The sequence below is a fragment of the Parasteatoda tepidariorum genome, chromosome 5 (genome assembly GCF_043381705.1).
Source record: "Parasteatoda tepidariorum isolate YZ-2023 chromosome 5, CAS_Ptep_4.0, whole genome shotgun sequence".
Classification (NCBI taxonomy): domain Eukaryota; kingdom Metazoa; phylum Arthropoda; class Arachnida; order Araneae; family Theridiidae; genus Parasteatoda; species Parasteatoda tepidariorum.
The window spans coordinates 72,500,643-72,521,955 of NC_092208.1; the positions used below are offsets into that span (position 1 = coordinate 72,500,643).

General features: G+C 27.6%; 2 protein-coding genes across 3 annotated transcripts in view; both read right to left on the reverse strand.

The window, feature by feature from the left end:
* The window catches only part of LOC139424774 (uncharacterized), a 183,533-nt gene extending 177,839 nt beyond the window's left edge, over positions 1-5,694 (reverse strand). The window contains exons 1-3 of one of the 2 annotated variants that reach the window (XM_043045291.2): positions 5,545-5,694; positions 3,273-3,364; positions 1,520-1,836 (exon numbers count right to left, since the gene is read on the reverse strand). In XM_043045291.2, the coding sequence (XP_042901225.1) occupies positions 1,616-1,836; positions 3,273-3,364; positions 5,545-5,546 (315 nt within the window). In that variant the 5' untranslated portion in view covers positions 5,547-5,694 and the 3' untranslated portion in view covers positions 1,520-1,615. Of the gene's footprint in view, positions 1-1,519; positions 1,837-3,272; positions 3,365-5,544 lie in introns of those variants that run through there. The other variant, XM_071180595.1, reaches the window with a different exon arrangement.
* A 6,658-nt stretch (positions 5,695-12,352) lies between these two features.
* LOC107446170 (uncharacterized) lies at positions 12,353-16,562 on the reverse strand. Its single transcript, XM_043045292.2, has 3 exons — positions 16,416-16,562; positions 14,107-14,198; positions 12,353-12,669 (listed from the first exon to the last, which is right to left on the reverse strand). Coding segments are annotated over exons 1-3 (315 nt in total). The 5' UTR covers positions 16,418-16,562; the 3' UTR covers positions 12,353-12,448.
* Between the last annotated feature and the right edge of the window lie 4,751 nt (positions 16,563-21,313).

Sequence of the window (21,313 nt, forward strand, 5' to 3'; positions counted from 1 at the left end):
ACAGTCTTAAGAAAATAAAGTAAATATTTAAGTGTTGTGAAAAGAATCTTATTTAGTTGTACAAAGTACTTCTTTAAAAATGAAAACTGTTGCCACCAGAGGAAATGAACTACAGCCAAAATTTGGGAGACACGTAAGAGAATTACATATATTAGATAATACAATAAAATTTAAAATAAAACTCAGAAACTTAGAAATCCTATTTTTCAAGTTGGCTAATATGATATCTAACTAGCTAGTGAAAGTACCCTTGCGTAAAATACCACAGCATTTTTGAATTTCAAGTACTGAAGCCGTAGCAAATAATAAGTTTAAAATAAGAATTGTTCATTCGTAATTAAGTACATTACATCGCTATAAATAAACAATAAGTTTTATAACTGTGAGAGCTGTTCAAAAATGTATTATACACGCTATATTAATATTAGCGTTGTTATCAAAGATGTAATAATTCGATTAATATTAAAATGTTCGCATCGAAATAACTATTGAAAGAATAATTTGTTGGAAAAAGAAGTAGGTTTTTAAGTCAAATATCTCAATTTTATTAGGTTAAAAGTAAATAATTGTCTCTAAAAATCACACTTCATTAAAGTGCAAAGTCTTACATTAAGTGTCAGGTAAATGATCATGTTTAAAGAGATCTTGTTTTCTGAGTCTATAATTTGGAATTATTTAGTTTTTTTTTTTTTCTTTTCAAAATTCTCAAAAATGTTCAATACAATTCTCAAAAATGTCACGAATGTCTCATTATCCTTTTTCAAATCGTACATAAAAGTTTCAAATTTGAGATTCAGAAAATAATATAAAAAATTGGAATATATATTATATTTTTTAATTAGTTTTTTAATACTACGGGACAGAGAAATAGGAATGCGAGGTTTCGTGTAAATGCATCACCTTTCCCTGCCTTACACCGATTTTGTGAGTGATTTTTGAAAAGTTATTTTTGCCTAAATGAAATTAATCATTTGCCATTTGCTATAAATTATCATTTGCTATAAATTATTACTATTTATCATGGAAAAGCATTATAATAATTAAAAATTTCTTTTACTTAAACATAGTTAATTTATCATCATTTGCCATTTCACGACTTAAAAAAAGAAAAATAAATAAATAAAATAAATATATGAATAAAATTAAAAAAAATCTGAATTTGAGGCAAAAAAAAATGTGACTAAAGAATGTTGCTAAATTTTATTTAAAAAAAAATGCTGTTAAATTATAGATATTATTAAAATTCAAATTTATTGTTTAACTAAAATTAACTATTTTTAATAAGTTATTACTTAATATACTATTTTCAAATAAATTTGATACAAATGGAAAATAATGATCTGAAACTGTTAGTCATTTATTGTATTACGTAATAAAGCTACAACATACTTATATTTATATTTCGTATTATATCTGCAATGCATAATATAATATTTTATGATAAATATTATAAATTTATATTACATTTAAGATTGATTTTTTCCTTAAAAGGAAGTAAATTCACATGAATTCATGCACATTGATGGAAACAAATATTTTATTCTTTCTCGTTTTTTAGACATTTATAAAAGTCTTATATATTCCGAACACATTTCAGTAACATCTTTTGTATTTCTTAAACATAACTCTTCTTAGTATTCATGAGTGCTTCCGAGAGTCCCTTTTGAAAATCGAAACTTCCGTCGCTGGTGACTGCCATGGCATTCACGCAAATGTAAAACCAAAGGACTTTGACGCAAGATTTTCCTGGAGGACAACTGTAGTCTCCTCCAGGACAGCACACAGCATTGTCGAATGGAGCGCACTTGTAGACCTGACTATCACCGTAACAACATCCTGGAAAAGGAATGAAAAAAATTAAATATTATCCAAGAAAAGATTATTCAGTCTTTTCATCAATAAATGTACGACGTAGTGAAAATAGTGCATAGTGTCCCAATAGTCGGTAGTTTCCTCATTAGATGTACTATTTGGCTATTACGAGAACTACCACAGACAATAGACACTCGAACTGGCAGTTATTGTAGTTATGAAAACAAATTATTTGGCTATGGAGATAATAATTTGCTGCATGGAAAAGCTAGCTTAATTGAACTATTTTCCCGAAAAAAGTTTATTTACAATTTCTACTCATACTGTTGGACCTTTAGAGAAAAAAATCAAAAGCATTATATAAAATACGCTAAATTTACGCAACTTTTGAACTTAGTTTTTTAAAAAGGATCCTTTTAAAATTTTACTTTTACTTATAGAACTTCTGCAAACTTTTTTCGACGCATATTTCGTAATATATTTCTATTCTCTGGATGAATGATATGAAGTTTTGGACGCAAAAATACTACCTGATAAGATAATGGTCTACAGCATTAAACTCCTGAACTTTGAAAAAATACATTAAGAAATATTGGCACTCAGGTGCTCGTACTTTTTCCCGTAAAATCCATCTCTTTACTTAACATGTTACGGAACAAAAAATCTGATATACCGTAAATTTTAAAGCAATAATTAAAAAAAAAATCACTGAACTATTCCAATTAATTAAATTTTACTGTAACCATTGCAATATAATGTGGTAAATATGGATTTTAAAATAAAATAGATTTTGCGTACGATGCACCTAAAGTACCGGTACTTTATACTGTAATTTGATCCACAATAGTTTGAGGGGCCCTTTTTTTAAAAAATAAAAAATAAAACATTTATTAAAATTTAAATATATCCAGGGGTGAGAGTTTTTCTTTGCTCCGAAACTGCTAAGAGGATATAGGCTATTATCAAGACCTGCTTTTAATTATTAAAAGAAAAGTTTAATGAATCTTTTTCTTATGTATTTAAATGCAATGAAGGGAGTATTAAGACTTTTTTGATAATAAAAGTGGAAAGTTTTTGATCCGTTTAACTAAAAAGGTCTACATACAGTAAATATTTAACAAAAACTTTCAGCAGTTAAATAAATAAGAACAAAAAAAATTAAGTCTCATTTATTGCTAGTGCAATTATTCCAGAATGTGAAATTATTCTTAAAGGTAAATTGTGTTATTAATATTTTTTTTACATTTTATACAATATGCATGAGTCATAAAGCATTTTTCACGAAAACATATCAATATTTATCTAAAATTGCTAGTATTTTTACGACATATTTATAATTAAATTTAAAGGATTTTTATAGAAAACAAATAGAATGCAATCGACTTGCGAAAATATTAAATTTGTGTTGAAAACATATTGAAAGTGTTTAGATTCTCTAGAAGATATTAAACTGTACTCACTGCCAACTCCAGGGCAAGAACCCCAGCCACATGTCTCAGCAGCAGACAATAATGCCAAGCATAGGACGCCAGCGACAACAAGTAGTACCTTCCTATGTAAACAAACAAAAAAGTTAAAATAATAGTTGAAAAAAAAGTAAGAATTTCAAAAGATTTTTCTTTACCGTGATATCAAATGATGATAATTTACTCAAAGAATGTAATTTGAAATAAAAAAGAAACTAAAAAAAGAAAACATTTTTCATTTACAATTTTCGAAATGCACTTTTCAGAATATTTTCTTAAAATTATTAGCTAGTAATTTTCAAGTAAAACTTTTTCGTGATCGAGGATCTTATAATTTTCAATTTGTTTTTCCCGTTTCATTTAAACATAAGCAGATTGCAGTTTATTAAAATAGATATCATTGCACGTAGGAGCTTTTAGGTTATTTATGGCTTTCGATAATTTAAATAAAATGCTTCGTCTCTTAAGGAAGGTTTTGTTCAAAATGTTGCGTTCAATTGATTATAGTCATTGAAAGTTAATAAAACTGTTAAAAAAATAAAGGTTCATACAGTTTCTCTTTCATTGTAAGCAAATTATATTATTAAATATTTATGTTCAAACAAAAATTAAAATGTTCTGTGCCTACATTTCAATGTCTTAAAAGTTAATAATTTTTCTTCATACTTTAATTGTCATTGACAGTATTCATTAACAAAAGAAAGTCTAAAAAAATCTAAATTTTATTGTTAATAAATAAAAAAGGTCATTCTTTTATTTTACGAAAATTAATTGTTGCTTTATATGTAATTAATGTTTAATTATTCGTCTTAACAGTTGGTTATTCCTATTGAAAGTTAGTAAAACAGTTACTAAAACAAACTTACAAGCATTATTCATTTAATTTTAGAAAAGGATATAAAACTTTTATCATTTAACAATGCTAAAATTTAATTTTTTCTTCAAAGCTTAATTTTTATTCGAAAGAAAAATCGAAGAAGCAGTTATAAAAATGTAGTCTCAAACAGACTAATTTTTAAATTTAGCAATTGATATCATTAAATTTTTATCATTCAACAAATACTAAAATTTTTCTTCAAAGTTGTTGTGTATGAACATAGATAGCAAATACAAACAGTCTCAATTAAATTACTAGAAAACTATCTAAATATTTATCATTCAACCAAAATTAAATTTTTAATAAATTTTTACACAGTTTTGTTATTGACATAAAACGTTGAAAAATCGCTTTCAAAATAATTTTTTTTAATCCTTTTTACTTTTACTGTTTGAAAACTATATCATCAAATCCTTATCGTTTAACAATACTAATATTTTACATTTTACGTGTTCAGTTTTTAATTGTTAATCTTCATAGTAGTTTAATTGCTATGCTTTTAAGCTTTGATAAAGCTATTGCAAAAATAAGTTCCAAACAACAGTTACAAACACTATCACTTTTATCAAATAATATTAATATAATATCAATATAATAATAATATAATATTTGCTTTATTTGTACCAAACTTTTAAGCAAATTTCATCTCCGTTTAAACATTATTTCTAATAAACATTGACGAAGCGTTTTGAAAAATAAAGTTGTTAAAAGTATTTTATTATTAAAATATATTAACTACTGCGAATAAACTTTTTGTTGTAAGATAGCGTATGGAATTTTAGAGAATGTTAACTGTATGATACATATGTTTCTAACAGTTATTTTGCTATAAATTTAGTTAATTTAAGTAATCATTTGCAAAAAATGAAAGTAAAATTATAAATGTTTGATGTATTTTTTTTCTTTTATCACATTAAAAGACGTAATTTTTATTACAATTTCATACTGTTTCAGTTTACGTATGTCTCAAAAATTCGTTGAAGGCTTCAATATTTCTCTTTATAACTTTATTTAAGTAAATCGTTTTCTTCAGTAATAACTTTATTTTATTTATTTTGAAAAAAAATCCATTGTTAAATATAATGAATTTTCCAATTATTAAAAAGCAATATTTATTATTTCAAAATGTATAAAAAAGATAATAATTTATAAAAAAAAGCATTTAAATTATAAGCTCTTACAACAAAATAAAAGAATAGAGAAAAAAAACATTTCTATAGTTGAATTACTTAGTTAGACAATTAAATAATAATTACTTAGCAGATAAAGTATAAATCAATTGGCACAAAATAATTTAAAATATATACTGTTCAAATTTAATGAAAGAACTGAGTAAAAATCATTTATATATCAATTATTTAATTATATTATTAAATAATGAATACTTACATTATGTAATGCTTCGAATATTCTCAAGTTGAAGAACAATAATGTAACTAATTATTTCGGAATAATTACTATTGCCAAAACTTTTGATTTATATAGTGAAACAGCTCTACGCTTATCTTTGATAGTATGAGATAAGACTGCTTGAATAAAGTATGCAGTGAAAGTGCAACCAAAATCTCTTGTATTTAGAACAATACCAGGATCTCTTATTTCAAGATAAAAAGTGTTCCTAAATTTATTCTATTGGTTAGTCTGAAAATTTGACTAACTGTGATTTTCACCAATCAGGGAACCTTGTTAACTTAGTTTCATTTTAATTTTATTTTTCTGTTTGTTCGAAGTTCCATAAGAATTTGATAATAAAAATATTATCTTTTTTTTCTCTCAAACTAATAAATAATTAATTCCTTAAATGTTAACTTCAAAGTGTTAACCAATAAATAAATAAAGTACCGAAATTTTTATTTTACAATTATTTGAAAGAAAACGCTTGAATATATTGATGCTTGAAAGAAAACACAATATATATGCAATTTATTATTACCTGTTTATTTTATCTTTCAAGGAGCACTCAATCAAAACGTTCTCACATTTAAACTGAAGTAAATATCCTAATTTGTGCATCATAAAAAAATAAGTAAATAATTAGAAAAATCATTGCTTTCAACTATTTGAGAGAAAAAAATGTTTTAAGTCAAATTTATGACAATAAGAAATTAAATAAGAATAACTTTTTGAATGTATCACTATCATGAATCAATGTTGAAAATTATGTTATTTACATTATTGCATGCTTATTTTATCTTTTAAATGGCCCTCAATAGAATCTCGCTCTCATTTAAAATGTAATAAACGTCCTAAGTTGAGTAAAATAAATAAACAATTAAAATAGAGGAATACATAAATAAAATAAATAATTAAATAAATAATATTTCATGGTTCATCTAGTAAAAACACAACTCAACCACAACCTAGCTCCAATGTCTAATAAGATTTTTTTTATGGTTTTATACCTAAGGTAGTTTTAAATAGTGAAAAAACTATATAGTTTTGTAATCATAGTTTATTTAACTATACCAGTTGTAAACATTTTAAAAACCATAAAGTTAAACAATATTATTTACGGTAATGCTAGATGGACTGCGGCTAGTTATTTTACCGTAATTTTGGAATGAAATTTCCAGCAGAGTTCTTAATGGAATCTCACTAACATTTAATATGCATTATATGTCGTAATTTGCGTATATTCAATCAATAAATAAATAATTAGTAGAAATCAGTTGATCCAATTAACCGCAACGTTTACGGGAAGAACATTTTATACTTTTATGGTTTTGAAACCCTTTATTACTATCATGGTTTCAAAACCGCAAAAAAGAAATTTAATTTCACTTTCTAGCTAGGCTTTTAGTTAGGTAATGGACTTCGAAAATAGGTAGTGGTTGAGTTGTGTTTTATCAAATGAACCGAAGAATGTGGTTTAATTAGTTTTTCTGGTTTTTCACCTGTAATAAGAGAGGAGAAATCCTAGACTTTTTGTGTAAAGCAGTTTTATGGCGCGAATAATCCAGAGTCACAAATTAGGAGTGCAGGAGGAGGGAAAGTCTTAGTGTGTTGAAGAGAATATATGAGATATTTTGATGTCAATGCTTGACATCCCCCCCCTTGCTGACGTTCATGAGATTGACTGAATAGCCCTCTCGGCTATAATGTGTACTAGACTGCAGAGTGCTAAGTGATTTCATAAGCTGGGCCTAATTGTTGCGATAAAATAATGTTGTTTAACCGTATTAGTTGAAACCGTTAATAAACTGTTTTTTTTTTACTGTAAACAATTTGAATACTATCTTATTTACGGTTATTTGACTGTTTTGCTTGAATATGGTAAAATAACAATTAAATAAAATGTTATTTAGCCATTTTTTTCGCGAAAAATAATTTTTTTCCTAGATCAATAATGNAATTGTAATAAATAGGAATTTATTGGAGTTTTTTTTTGTATCAATACTTTTTAAAGAAGGGTTATTTTTCAATAGATGGCACCACTATGATAAAATTTAAATGCAATCAAAATTATATTTTGGGAGAAATTTTTATTTATTCTTTTAAAATGGGATTTTTGGGGTGGATTGTGGATATAAATTGTATTAGCATTTAAGGAGGTTTGGATTATCACTTTTATGGCGTATTAGTGGGGTTGTAGCTGGTTTTTCTTATGGATCTTTTTTTTGTTCTGACGTCCACTGGATGCGGGATGACTTTTGAGCGAGTAAACAGGTCAGTATGAATTATTCCGCCTTGCTGAGAAAAGTATAAGAGGCGTGAAGAGTGGCTGAAAAAGTAGTAAGACGGGAGTGCCTGAAAAAGTAGTACGACGGGAGTGCGGATCGTGCCCGATGGAATGTTGAGTTGAAACATCACCGCTGACAGGATCTATCATGGCTGTTAGAAGTATGTTCTGAGCCGGTATCATCGAGAATGAGTTTAGATTTAGCTGGAGTCTCGGAGTGAGTTGATCTAGGCGGAAATGCTGAAAAGGTTGATATTTGGAAAGAGTCCCTGGATACCGCGACTAAGTACGCCACATTGATCGGATGAGCTGTTGCCTGGAAGAAAGTTGATCTGAAGCCTCTGAATAGTTGACGGGAAATGATAGACGGAGTGCCTCTAAGTTCAAAACAGTTGGCAAGAATTGAGCGTTCCTCGGCAGAAAATAGAGTGTTTCTAATGAACTGAATGGTGGTCGGAAAGTCGAAGTTCTCCTAGTCCACAAGTCTAGCTGCAGGCCCGGTGGGCGTTCCAGAAAGTGATCTGCAAGTTCCTTTGTATTTATAAACTCTAATTTCTTGCCTTTTTAGTAACTTTTTAGAAGAGCATTTTATTCCGTATTGTAAATTATTTCTATCCGGTGTTAAGATACCTATTTTAAGATGAGCCTTGGATATTTAATTTTAATTATCGGTTTTAGGAATATAATGACCAAAAATTTAAATGTTTTTGTAAATTTAGAATGAGCTAGGATTTTATTTCGTAATTGTCTCTTTTAGTGTGAATTAATTGAATGTTATGCCTATGAAATTTAAAAGTGCTTTTTATCGAAAAGTTTTATCTTGAGTATAACCATTTGGAAATTTAAAAGTGTATAAATTGAAATTTTGAGTGCACATGAAGGCATCTGGAAATGATCGGGATTGTGTTTGTTGATAATTTATAGTTATAATAAAATTTACTTTTTATTGTTAAAAGTTTCATGTACTTCATTAGTCAAGTGTCTATTTTTGAACCTGGGTAACCGTTACCAAAATTCAATTAAAAGATCACCCACTGGCCAAAGTTTAAAGGGGTAACGGTACATTCTCTGTAGTATAAGTCCTTACTATGGGAGCAAGTCCCGCAGTGGACTGATAGTACAGAAACTATTCCTAGTAGAACACTTTGAGCAACAAATTTGTTCTACTCATACCGAAATGATGAGTGTCAATCGGTTGGGCATTGGGAAAAAATATGATATCTTAATAATAACAAGGGTTAAAGGGACAAGAATGATGGCATAAAGTGTTTAATTGAAGTGTTTTAAAGATATTTAATTCAGATAGATCAGATATGGTGACTATTTTATCCATTTTTCATAAGATAGTGGGATTTTTTAAGTGGCATATATGAGTTTATTTGTAAATAAAAAGAATGGCTTAAAAACTCTTTTTAGTTTGAAAAACATAGAAGTATAGTTTTACAAAAAGCAGTAAGAATATACATAGAATGTTTTAGTAGTGTTCAAACACCCTACATATACCCTTCCGAGCGGTTAGCGGAATAGCAATACTGCATGCCGAATTTCAGGTAAAACGACTATAATTATGGTGACCATTGACGCGGAGTGTTGTCCTTCTGCTGAACGCTCAGAAGCGTACAAGTAGTGGGTTAAATTTCTTTGAACTGTTTTTCTTATTCCTATGCTATCGGTTCTGTAATTTGAAAAGAGACAATCAATTATTTCTTATTATGTAAACGATTCTGAACCAATTCATTCCAAATTTATTTGTTCGCATTTACATATCCTCGCTTACGCTTTGATTCGGACCGGCAACCTCTATTTTAAATAGCATTTTGGGGAAAGACGAGACAGGTGTAAAAATAATTAAAAATAAATCATTACCATTATAAGAATTTCTTCTGTTATTAATTGCTACTCATACATATGCAGGCCTGTATGTTTAATACGAAACACCCTCTGCAAGCTCCACTCAGATTTAAGAAAATAATACTCAAATAAGAGTAAAACATTATATAGATGCATCTATTGCAAGATGGAGGTAGTTGGTTCAAATCCCACCGTGTATCAGGCTGTAAATGTGCGCTGTTTTTTTCTATCTAGTGCTACCTGTATATGGACTTTGCAAAGGCATACTAGCCGAGCTTTGTATTGAGCACATAAGTCTGCGAATGTGTCCATAACAATAAATAAATGAATTCATCTAGTGTTGTTTAGTAATAGTTAAGCTACTGATTTAGGTCAGCCTGGCATTTATGCATATAAAAAATGCATATTTTTTCATAATTTTAAAGGCTGGTAGATGATAATTTGCAATGAGAAAAAATCAAAACAAATAACCTACGAGAGGAAAGATAGCAAGTGTTTCCTAACTGAAATCGAGGTCATCAAAATAAACATTTTTGCGTCATCTTCAACTATACCAGCACTGCTAAAATTACCAACTTATGATTAAAATTACCTAATTTTACCATATTTACTTCCAAACATCAAGGTAATAAGAACCAAATTTTTTTTCACTAATTTAACCAAAAAAGTCATTACAAAAGTGCTTCTGTTCTTCTCGTTTTTTTGGTGCTCCCATAGAGCCAGAAAGAAGGTAAATGCAATAATATTCTGATACTTTTGACCACACTTTTTTTTCTCAGTGTGTCTCAAAGTAATATTTAAGTAAGGACAAAATGTAAAAGCTACCAAGAGCTATTGAATCAATACTGATGAACTGAGACTGAAAACTTCAAAACCTGTTTCATGGCGAAGAGACAAAGAAGAGTTAAAGGGTGATTAATGAATTAATCTTCCATTTTCGTCATGCAATCAAATTGGTTTCGATGAATTCAGTCCCATCGTAATGAAACTGCACTTTCAACTTCGTTTTTGACACAGGTTTAAAAAAAAGTTCCTTTATTGAATATTCTATTGAAATATTTTTTAATTATTTCTCTACATTTACCAAATTTAAAATAAATATTTCCATGCACTTCTATACATATGTATTTTTTCATCTTTTATCTACATTACATAGAAGAATGAATTTTTGAAAAATTATGTGATATTTACATATCCCTAAATAATAAAAAAGTATTCAGATAATAATATCTTAATTAAAGTCTTACCCAACAAGACTGGAAAGGAAGATCTAAGATAACATATCATGAGAATTTCAAATAAGGTGCCATCCTTTTATTACATATAAGACAATAAAATTTAATTTAAAGCTCGAAAATTTAGAAATCCTATTTTGCAAGTTGGTTAATATGATATCTAACTAACTAGTGAAACTATCCTTGCGTAAAATACCACAGCATTTTTGAATTTCAAGTACTGAAGCAGTAGTAAATAATAATTTTAAAACAAGAATTGTTAATTCGTAATTAAATACATTACATCGCTATAAATAAACAATAAGTTTTATAACTGCGAGCGCTGCTCAAAAATGTATTATATACGCTATATTAATATTAGCGTTGTTATCAAAGATGTAATAATGCGATTAATATTAAAATGTTCGAATCGAAATAATTATTGAAAGAATAATTTGTTTAAAAAAGAAGTAGGTTTTTAAGTCAAATGTCATAATTTAATTAGGTTAAAAAATTGTCTCTAAAAATCACACACTTCATGAAAGTGGAGTCTTACATTAAGTGTCTGGTAAATGATCATGTTTAAGCAGATCTTGTTTTCAGAGTCTATATTTGGCCTTAATTAATATTATTTTTTTTTTGTACGGAATCCTCAAAAATGTCACGAATGTCTCATTATCCTTTTTCAAATCGAACACAAAAGTTTCAAATTTTAGATTCATAAAATAATATAAAAAAATTGGAATACTTGATATTTCTTAATTATTTTTTTAATACTGTGGGGCAGAGAAATAGGAATGCGAGGCCTCGCGTATATGCCTCACCTGCCTTAGCCTTACAACGATTTTGTGAATGATTTTTGAAAAGAGGTAGCATTCGGACACGAAATAATTAACGAACTTATTTTTTCTAACAGAAATTAAAACTTTAAAAAAAATCAAAGTTACTAAAAATTATTACTATTTATCATCAAAAAAACATTATTATAATTAAAATTTTCTTTTACTTAAACATAATTAATTTATCATCGTTTGCCCTTTCACGACTTTAAAAAAAAGAAAAAGTAAATATATGAATAAGAAACAAATATGAATTTGAGGCAAAAAGTTATGTGACTAAAGAATGTTGCTAAATTTTATTTTTAAAAAATGCTGTTAAATTATAGATATTATTATAATTCAAATTTATTGTTTAACTAAAATTAACTATTTTTAATAAGTTATTATTTAATATACTATTTTCAAATAAATTTGATACAAATGGAAAATAATGATCTAAACCTGTTAGTCATTTATTGTATTATGTAATAAAGCTACAACATACTAATATTTATATTTCGTATTATATCTGCAATGTATAATATAATATTTCATGATAAATATTATAAATTTATATTACATTTAAAAGGGATTTTTTCTTTAAAAGAAAGTAAATTCACATGAATTCATGCGCATTGATGGAAACAAATATTTTATTCTTTCTCGTTTTTTAGACATTTATAAAAGTCTTATATATTCCGAACACATTTCAGTAACATCTTTTGTATTTTTTAAACATAACTCTTCTTAGTATTCATGAGTGCTTCCGAGAGTCCCTTTTGAAAATCGAAACTTCCGTCGCTGGTGACTGCCATAGCATTTACGCAAATGTAAAACCAAAGGACTTTGACGCAAGATTTTCCTGGAGGACAACTGTAGTCTCCACCAGGACAGCACACAGCATTGTCGAATGGAGCGCACTTGTAGACCTGACTATCACCGTAACAACATCCTGGAAAAGTTATGAAAAAATTAATTAGTATCCAAGAAGAGATAGTTTAGGCTTTTTGCGAATAAATGTACGACGTACTGAAAATCGTACATCGTGTCCTAATAGTCGGTAGTTGCGTCATTAGATGCACTGTTTGGCTATTGCAATAATTAGCACAGACAATAGACACTCGAAATGGCAGTTACCGTAGCTGCAATTATTTGGTTATGGAGATAATAATTTGCTGCATGAAAAAGCTAGCTTAATTTAACTATTTTTCCGAAATATAGTTTATTTGCAATTTCTACGCACATTGTTGGACGCTTAGAGATAAAAATCAAAAGCATAATATTAAAAATACGTTAAATTTACGTAACTTTTGTACTTAAAAATTTTCAAAAAGGATCCTTTGAAAAATTTACTTTTACTTCAAGAGCTTCTGCAAACTTTTTTCTGTGCATATTTCGTAATATATTTCTATTCACTGGATGAATGATATGAAGTTTCTGATACAAAAAGACTAAAGTTTAGCCAACGTGATAAGATTATGTCTGCAGCATCAAACTCCTAAGCTTTAAAAAAATACGGTAAGAAATATCGGCACTCAGGTGCTGATACTTTTTTCCGTAAAATCCATCTTTTTACGTAACAAGCTACGGAACAAAATATCTGATATACTGTAAATCACTGAACTATTCTAATTCAATAAATTTTACTGTAAACGTTACAATATAATGATATATGGTAAATATGGATTTTAAAATAAAATAGATTTCGCGTACGATGCATCCAAAGTACCGGTACTTCATACCGTAATTTGCTCCAGAATAGTGTGAGTGGCCCTTTTTTTAAAAAAAGAGTCACAACCTTTATTTAAATTTAAATATGTACAGGGGTGACAGTTTTTTTTCGTGCTCTTTAACTGCTAAAAGAGAATAGGCTCTTATCAAATCCAGATTTTAACTATTAAAAGAATATTTTAATAAAGGTGTTTTGTATTATTTTAATGCAATTAAGGGAATTTGAAGATTTTTTTTGTTAATGGGAGTTGAAAGTATTTGATCCATTTAACTAAAAATGTTTACATATAGTAAAAATTTAACAGAAACTTGCAGCATTTAAATTAAAAAGAAAGCAAAATTAAGTCACATTTACAGATAGGGCAATTATTCTAGATTGTGTAGTTATTTTTAAAGGTGTAAGCTGGTGTAAGCTGTGTTAATAATCTTTTTTGCATTTTATATATTATGTATGAGTTAGAAAGTTCTTTTTTAATGAAAACATATAAATATTTATCTAAAATTGCTAGTATTTTAACAACATACTTATGAGTTTTTAATTTTAAAAGATTTTTATAGTGAACAAGTAAAATGCAATCGATTTGTGAAAATACTGAATGTGTGTTGAAAACATGTTGAAAGTGTTTATATTCTCAACAAGATATTAAATTTTACTCACTGCCAACTCCTGGGCAAGATCCCCAACCACATGTCTCTGAAGCAGCCAATAATGCCAAGCATAGGACGCCAACGACAACAAGTAGTACCTTCCTACATAAACAAACAAAAAGGTTTAAATAAGAGAAAAAAGTAAGCGTTTCAAAAGTTTTTTTTTTTTTACCGTGATATCAAATAATAATAATTTTCTCAAAGAATGTAATTTCTTTTCAAAAAAAAAAAAAGACAAAAAAGAAAAACATTTTTCATTTATAATTTTCAAAATGCACTTTTCAGAATATTTTCTTAAAATTATAAGCTAACAGTTTTCAAGAAAAAACTTTTTCCCATTCGAGGATTTCATATTTTTCAATTTGTTTTCCTGTTTCATTTAAACAAAAGCAGATTGCAGTTTATTAAAATAGATATCGTTGCACGTAGGAGCTTTTAGGTAATTTTTATGGCTTCCGACAATTTAAATAAAATGTTTCGTCTCTTAAGGAAATTTTTGTTCAAAATGTTGCTTTCAATTTATTATTGTCATTGAAAGTTAATAAAACAGTTAAAAAAAATAAAGGCTCATACAGTTTCGCTTTAATTGTAAGCAAATTGTATTATTAAATATTTATATTCAAACAAAAATTAAATTTTTCTGCACCTACATTTCAATGTATTAAAAGTTAATTATTTTTCTTCATACTTTAATTGTCATTGATAGTATCATTAACAAAAGAAAGTCTCAAAAATCTTACTTTTATTGTTAGTAAATAAAAGAGTTTATTATTTTTATTTTACGAAAATTAATTTTTGCTTTATATGTATTTAATGCCTAATCATTCGTCTTAGCAGTTGATTATTACCTTTGAAAGTTAGTAAAACAGTTACTAAAACAAACTTTCAAACATTCTTCCTTTTAATTTTAGAAAAGGACATAAAACTTTTATCATTTAACAATGCTAAAAATTAATTTTTTCTTCAAAGTTTAATTTTAACTTGAAAGAAAAATAGAAGAAGCAGTTATAAAAATGTAGCATCAAACAGACTAATTTTATATTCAGTAATTGATATCATGAAATTTTTATCATTCAACAAATACTAAAATTTAAAATTTTTCTTTAAAGTTGTTGTGTATGAACATAGATAAAGCAGATACAAACAGTCTTAATTAAATTACTAGAAAACTATCTAATTATTTATCATTCAGCAAATACTAAAATTTTACCTTTATGTATTAACTTTTTAATTAATTTTTAAACAGTTTTGTTATTGATATAAAACGTTGAAAAATTGCTTTCAAAATAAATTCTTTAACCCTTCTCACTTTTACTGTTTGAAAACAATATCATCAAATCCTTATTGCTTAACAATAATAATATTTTATATTTTATGTGCTCAGTTTTTATTGTTCATCTTCATAGTAGTTTAATTGTTATGCTTTTAAGCTTTGATAAAGCTATTGCAAAAATAAGTTCCAAACAACAGTTACAAACACTATCACTTTTATCAAATAATATCAATATAATATCAATATAATATAATATTTGCTTTATTTGTACCAAACTTTTAAGCAAATTTCATCTCCGTTTAAGCATTATTTCTAATAAACATTGACGAAACGTTTTGAAAAATAAAGCTTTTGAAAGTCTTTTATTAATAAAATATATTAACTATTGCGAATAAACTTTTTGTTGCAAGATAGCGTATGGAATTTCAGAGAATGTTAACTGAATGATACATATGTTTTTAACAGTTATTTAGCTATGAAGTTAGTAATTTAGTTAACTTAAATAATTATTTGCAAGAAATGAAAGTAAAATTATAAATGTTCGATGCATTCTTTTTCTTTTATCACATTAAAAGACGTAATTTTTATTAAAATTTCATACTGTTTCAGTTTACTTATGTCTCAAAAATTCGCTGAAGGCTTTAATATTTTTCTTTATAATTTTATTTAAGTAAATCGTTTTCTTCATTAATAACTTTATTTTAGCTATTTTGAAAAAAAATACATTATTGATTATAATGAATTTTCCAATTATTAAAAAGCAATATTTATTATTTCAAAAGGTATAAAAAACATAATAATTTATCTAAAACCGTATTAAAATTATAAGCTCTTACAACAAAATAAAAGAATAGAGAGGAAAAAAGCATTTCTATAGTTGAATTAATTTGTTAGATAATTAAATAATAATTACTTAGCAAATAAAGTATGAATCAATTAAAGCAAAATAATTTAAAATATATACTGTTCAAATTTAATGAAAGAACTGAGTAAAAATCATTTATATATCAACTATTTAATAATACTATAAAATGATGAATACTTACATTATGTAATGATTCGAATATTCTCAAGTTGAAGAACAATAATGTAACTAATTATTTCGGAATAATTACTATTGCCAAAACTTTTGATTTATGTAGTGAAGCAGCTCTAAACTTATCTTTGATAATATGAGATAAGACTGCTTGAATAAAGTATGCAGTGAAAGTGCAACCAAAATCTCTTGTATTCGGAACAATACCAGGATCTCTTATTTCAAGATAAAAAGTGTTAATAAATTTATTCTATTGGTTAGTCTGAAAATTTGACTTATTGTGCTTTTCACCCATCAGGGACCCTTTTCAACTTAGTTTCATTTTAATTTTATTTTTCTGTTCATTCGAAGTTCCGTAAGAATTTGATAATAAAAATATTAGCTTTTTATTATCTCAGACAAATAAGTAATTAATTCCTTAAATGTTAACCTCAAAGTGTTTACCTATAAATAAATAAACTGCCGAAATTTTTATTTTCAATTATTTAAAAGAAAACGCAATATATAAATTCATATTAATGTCATTTAGAATTAATTGGCGATACTCATTTTAATAGATTACTATCTATAGAAAATTGCTTATTTTTAAAATTAATATATGTTTATTTTATCTTTCAAGGAGCGTTCAATCGAAACGTACTCACATTTAAACTGAAATAAATATCTTAATTTGTGTATCATAAATAAATAAATAAATAATTAGAAAAATCATTGCTTTCAACTATTTGAGAGACAAAAATGTTTTTAAGTCAAATTTATGACAATAAGAAATTAAATATGAATAACTTTTTGAATGTATCACCATCATGAATCAATGTTGCAAATTATGTTATTTACATTATTGCATGCTTATTTTATCTTTTAAATGGCCCTCAATAGAATCTCGCTCTCATTTAAAATGTAATAAACATCCTACGTTGAGTAAAATAAATAAACAATTAAAATAGAGGAATACATAAATGAAATAAATAATTAAATAAATAATATTTCATGGTTCATCTAGTAAAACACAACTCAACCACAACCTAGCTCCAATGTCTAATAAGATTTTTTTTATGGTTTTATACCTAAGGTAGTTTTAAATAGTGAAAAAACTATATAGTTTTGTAATCATAGTTTATTTAACTATACCAGTTGTAAACATTTTAAAAACCATAAAGTTAAACAATATTATTTACGGTAATGCTAGATGGACTGCGGCTAGTTATTTTACCGGAATTTTGGAATGAAATTTCCAGCAGAGTTCTTAATGGAATCTCACTAACATTTAATATGCAATATATGTCGTAATTTGTGCACATTCAATCAATAAATATATAATTAGTGGAAGTCAGTTGATCCAATTAACCGCAACGTTTACGGGAAGAACATTTTATACTTTTATGGTTTTGAAACCGTTTATTACTATCATGGTTTCAAAACCGCAAAAGAGAAATTTAATTTCACTTTCTAGCTAGGCTTTTAGTTAGGTAATGGACTTCGAAAATAGGTAGTGGTTGAGTTGTGTTTTATCAAATGAACCGAAGAATGTGGTTTAATTAGTTTTTCTGGTTTTTCACCTGTAATAAGAGAGGAGAAATCCTAGACTTTTTGTGTAAAGCAGTTTTATGGCGCTTCCATCTATGCGCAAATGAGAGTATCGTATTCGAATAATCCAGAGTCACAAATTAGGAGTGCAGGAGGAGGGAAAGTCTTAGTGTGTTGAAGAGAATGTATGAGATATTTTGATGTCAATGCTGGGGCTTGACATCCCCCCCCTGCTGACGTTCATGAGATTGACTGAATAGCCCTCTCGGCTATAATGTGTACGAGACTGCAGGGTGCTAAGTGACTGCATAAGCTGGGCCTAATTGTTGCGATAAAATAATGTTGTTTAACCGTATTAGTTGAAACCGTTAATAAACTGTTTTTTTTACAGTAAACAATTTGAATACTATCTTATTTACGGTTATTTGACTATTTTGCTTGAATATGGTAAAATAACAATAAATAAAATGTTATTTAGCCAATTTTTTCGCGAAAAAATTTTTTTTTCCTTGATCAATAATGTGATTACCTGTGTTCTGAACTAAAACTTTAAAATGTTAAAGAAAGTCAATGAATTTGAACTAAATATGTTTCTTAATATTGAGTTTAAGAGTAATTAAAAATTTTGTTGCTTAAAGATTAATAAAAATAACAAATTCACACTTTGACCTAAGCTTTAGTTAAAAGTTTCGCCAACTTTATAGAAAATCTACATACAAAATTTAAAAAACTTCTATGTTAAATGGTTTTTTAATGTGTGTTAGCGTAAAGAAACTTTCTCAAAATCAACTTTCTTTCAGAAAATTTCGTAATGTAAAAATCTTTTGACAACATAAAAATTATTAATCGAAAACTAGTTTCTGGAAATGAATTTTATTTGTCTTAAAAAATACAGTTTATTAAAATGGAAGAAAAAGGTTTCGTCTGTCATACGAAAAAGCAAAAATAACTTCTTTTTTATAAATCAGAGTTCAAAAATGTAAAAATTTTCGAAAATTTATTGAGCCAAAGTTTGCATATAGATTAAAAAAACTATATAAATAAAAGAAAAACGGAATTTTTGTCGAAACTACCCATTTTTACCCAGGCGGATACCTTAAACTATTGTTTACATGTTTTTCTTATACCGATACTGGGGAGGACACAATATTGATAAAGAATTTTTATCTATTATTGTATTACGAATTCAAAAATATTTACGTAGTTGAATTTACAGGGTGTCCCACAACGATCGTTCTTAATAAAAATTTTTAGAATTTTATCCCAGAATGAATTTAAAAAAAATAGACATTTCACGAAAAAAAAATAATTATGGCAATTCACATAATTGAATTTACAGGGTGATCCACAACGCTCTTAATAAATATTTTTAGAATTGCATCCCAGAATGAAGTAAAAAATTATGGATAATATACTGGGAAAATATGGCAAACTCACCTTACTTGCATATTTCATATTTTATAACCGTCGTTGAACAGCCGGCCCAATTTTTGGGTTTAAGACTAGTAATGTTCAACTAAGTAACCTTGTAATTTTGGACCCAATTCAGAAGAAAAGGGAACTCATGGATCAAGTATTGGGAGAAATTTGCCGACGTGGAGGACTTTTTGATGCAGCTAATAAGCATTTGCGTTACTTGGAGATGAAGACCACTAGAACTTCCCAAAGTTTGCCTGATTGCAAGGGGACGCTTACCACTGAGGATATTTTACTTCAGCACTGAGGTTGGTGCAAGTCAGATGCGGAATTAGTATCGACCACCCATCGCTTGGATTACGAACCCGGGTCACCTCATTAGAAGGCGAACGCCCTATCCCCTGAGGTTTTTTACGATCGGAATAGCTTAGTTCGTTAAGCGTTTGACTAGTGATCGGCAGAAAGTGAGCTTGAGTTTAGCCAGCCGAAGTATATCGGTCTATTAAAATGTAACGGATGCACGCTGAATCTGTCGGGGTTACAAAGTCCTCCAAGTTTCTATAACAAATCAATTCGTCTGCTTAGATTCCCAAGCAGGTTTGCTGGAATGGCAAGTCGGAAATAGAGACAAAGACAGATTTTTCTCGTGAAAGGAACCACAATTCTAAGAATTAAATCGAAATATACGGTATTTAAATCATTCACGTGGTACTTTTACCGTTCTCTGTTGTTACTGTTTATTGGAAATTCTGATTTAAAATATTATAGTTCTCATTAAAATACATTGAAAAACAAATAAAAATCTCAGAAGTAAATGTAACCAAATAAGTGGTTTTTATGCCATATTTTTAAGTATCAGGGTAAAAAATTTACTTTTCTTGTATATGCCAACCAAGCTTTGAGGTGCTCAGGGAGCCAACCTTGGATGAGAGAGGTCCTGGGTTCGAGTCCCGTAGAATTCATGCATGTTCATTCTCAGTAGTATAAGTCCTTACTATGGGAGCAAGTCCCGCAGTGGACTGATAGTACAGAAACTATTCCTAGTCGAACACTTTGAGCAACAAATTTGTTCTACTTATGCCTAAATGATGAGTGTCAATCGGGTGGGCATTGGGAAAAAAATATGATATCTTAATAATAACAAGAGTTAAAGAGACAAAAATGATAGCTTGAAGTGTTTAATTAAAATGTTTTAAAGATACTTAACTCAGATAGATCATACTATGGTGACAATTTTATCCATCTTTTAAGAAATAGCGGGATTTATTAAGTAGCATATATGGGTTTATTTGTAAATACAAATAATGGCTTAAAAACTCTTTTTAGTTTAAAAAACATACAAGTATAATTTTACGAAAAACAGTAAGAATATACATAGAATGTTNTAATAAATACAATACAATTAATACAATAAAATATCAAAATAAATTACCGACTTAAGGGAGACCAAAACAAAACAAATGTTAACTCATATTTCATGCAGGTGGCCTATTTTTCGGCCGGTGTAGCACCATAACTCGAATTCAACAATAATTACACAAATTGAAATGATTCAAATTATTTTATTCCACTGTGGTTCAGTAGGTTAAATCTAAACTGAAACTTAAGAAGTGCAGAAAAAAAATAATAAAAAAAATTGTTTGTGCTCAGCTCCATCTGGTATTATAAATCCTCAACAAGTATAGACGTCTTAAAGATATCTATGATAGACGTAATATGGCTAATAAACACAATTATGTTAACAAATACAAACGATTATGTCGGAGCTATAACAAAAAAATACGCTTTATATTTCATTTAATGCAGAAGAATCTAATGAAGATCAGCTTATTTGAAACTCTGAAATGTCACATCCATATGTAACTTGGTGAATGATAGATACGTGATACCAAAAAACGAAACAAAAACATAAGCACACAGCTGTTTGGCGATTTGCGAGAACGTTCGTTTAATGCCAATTGAAAG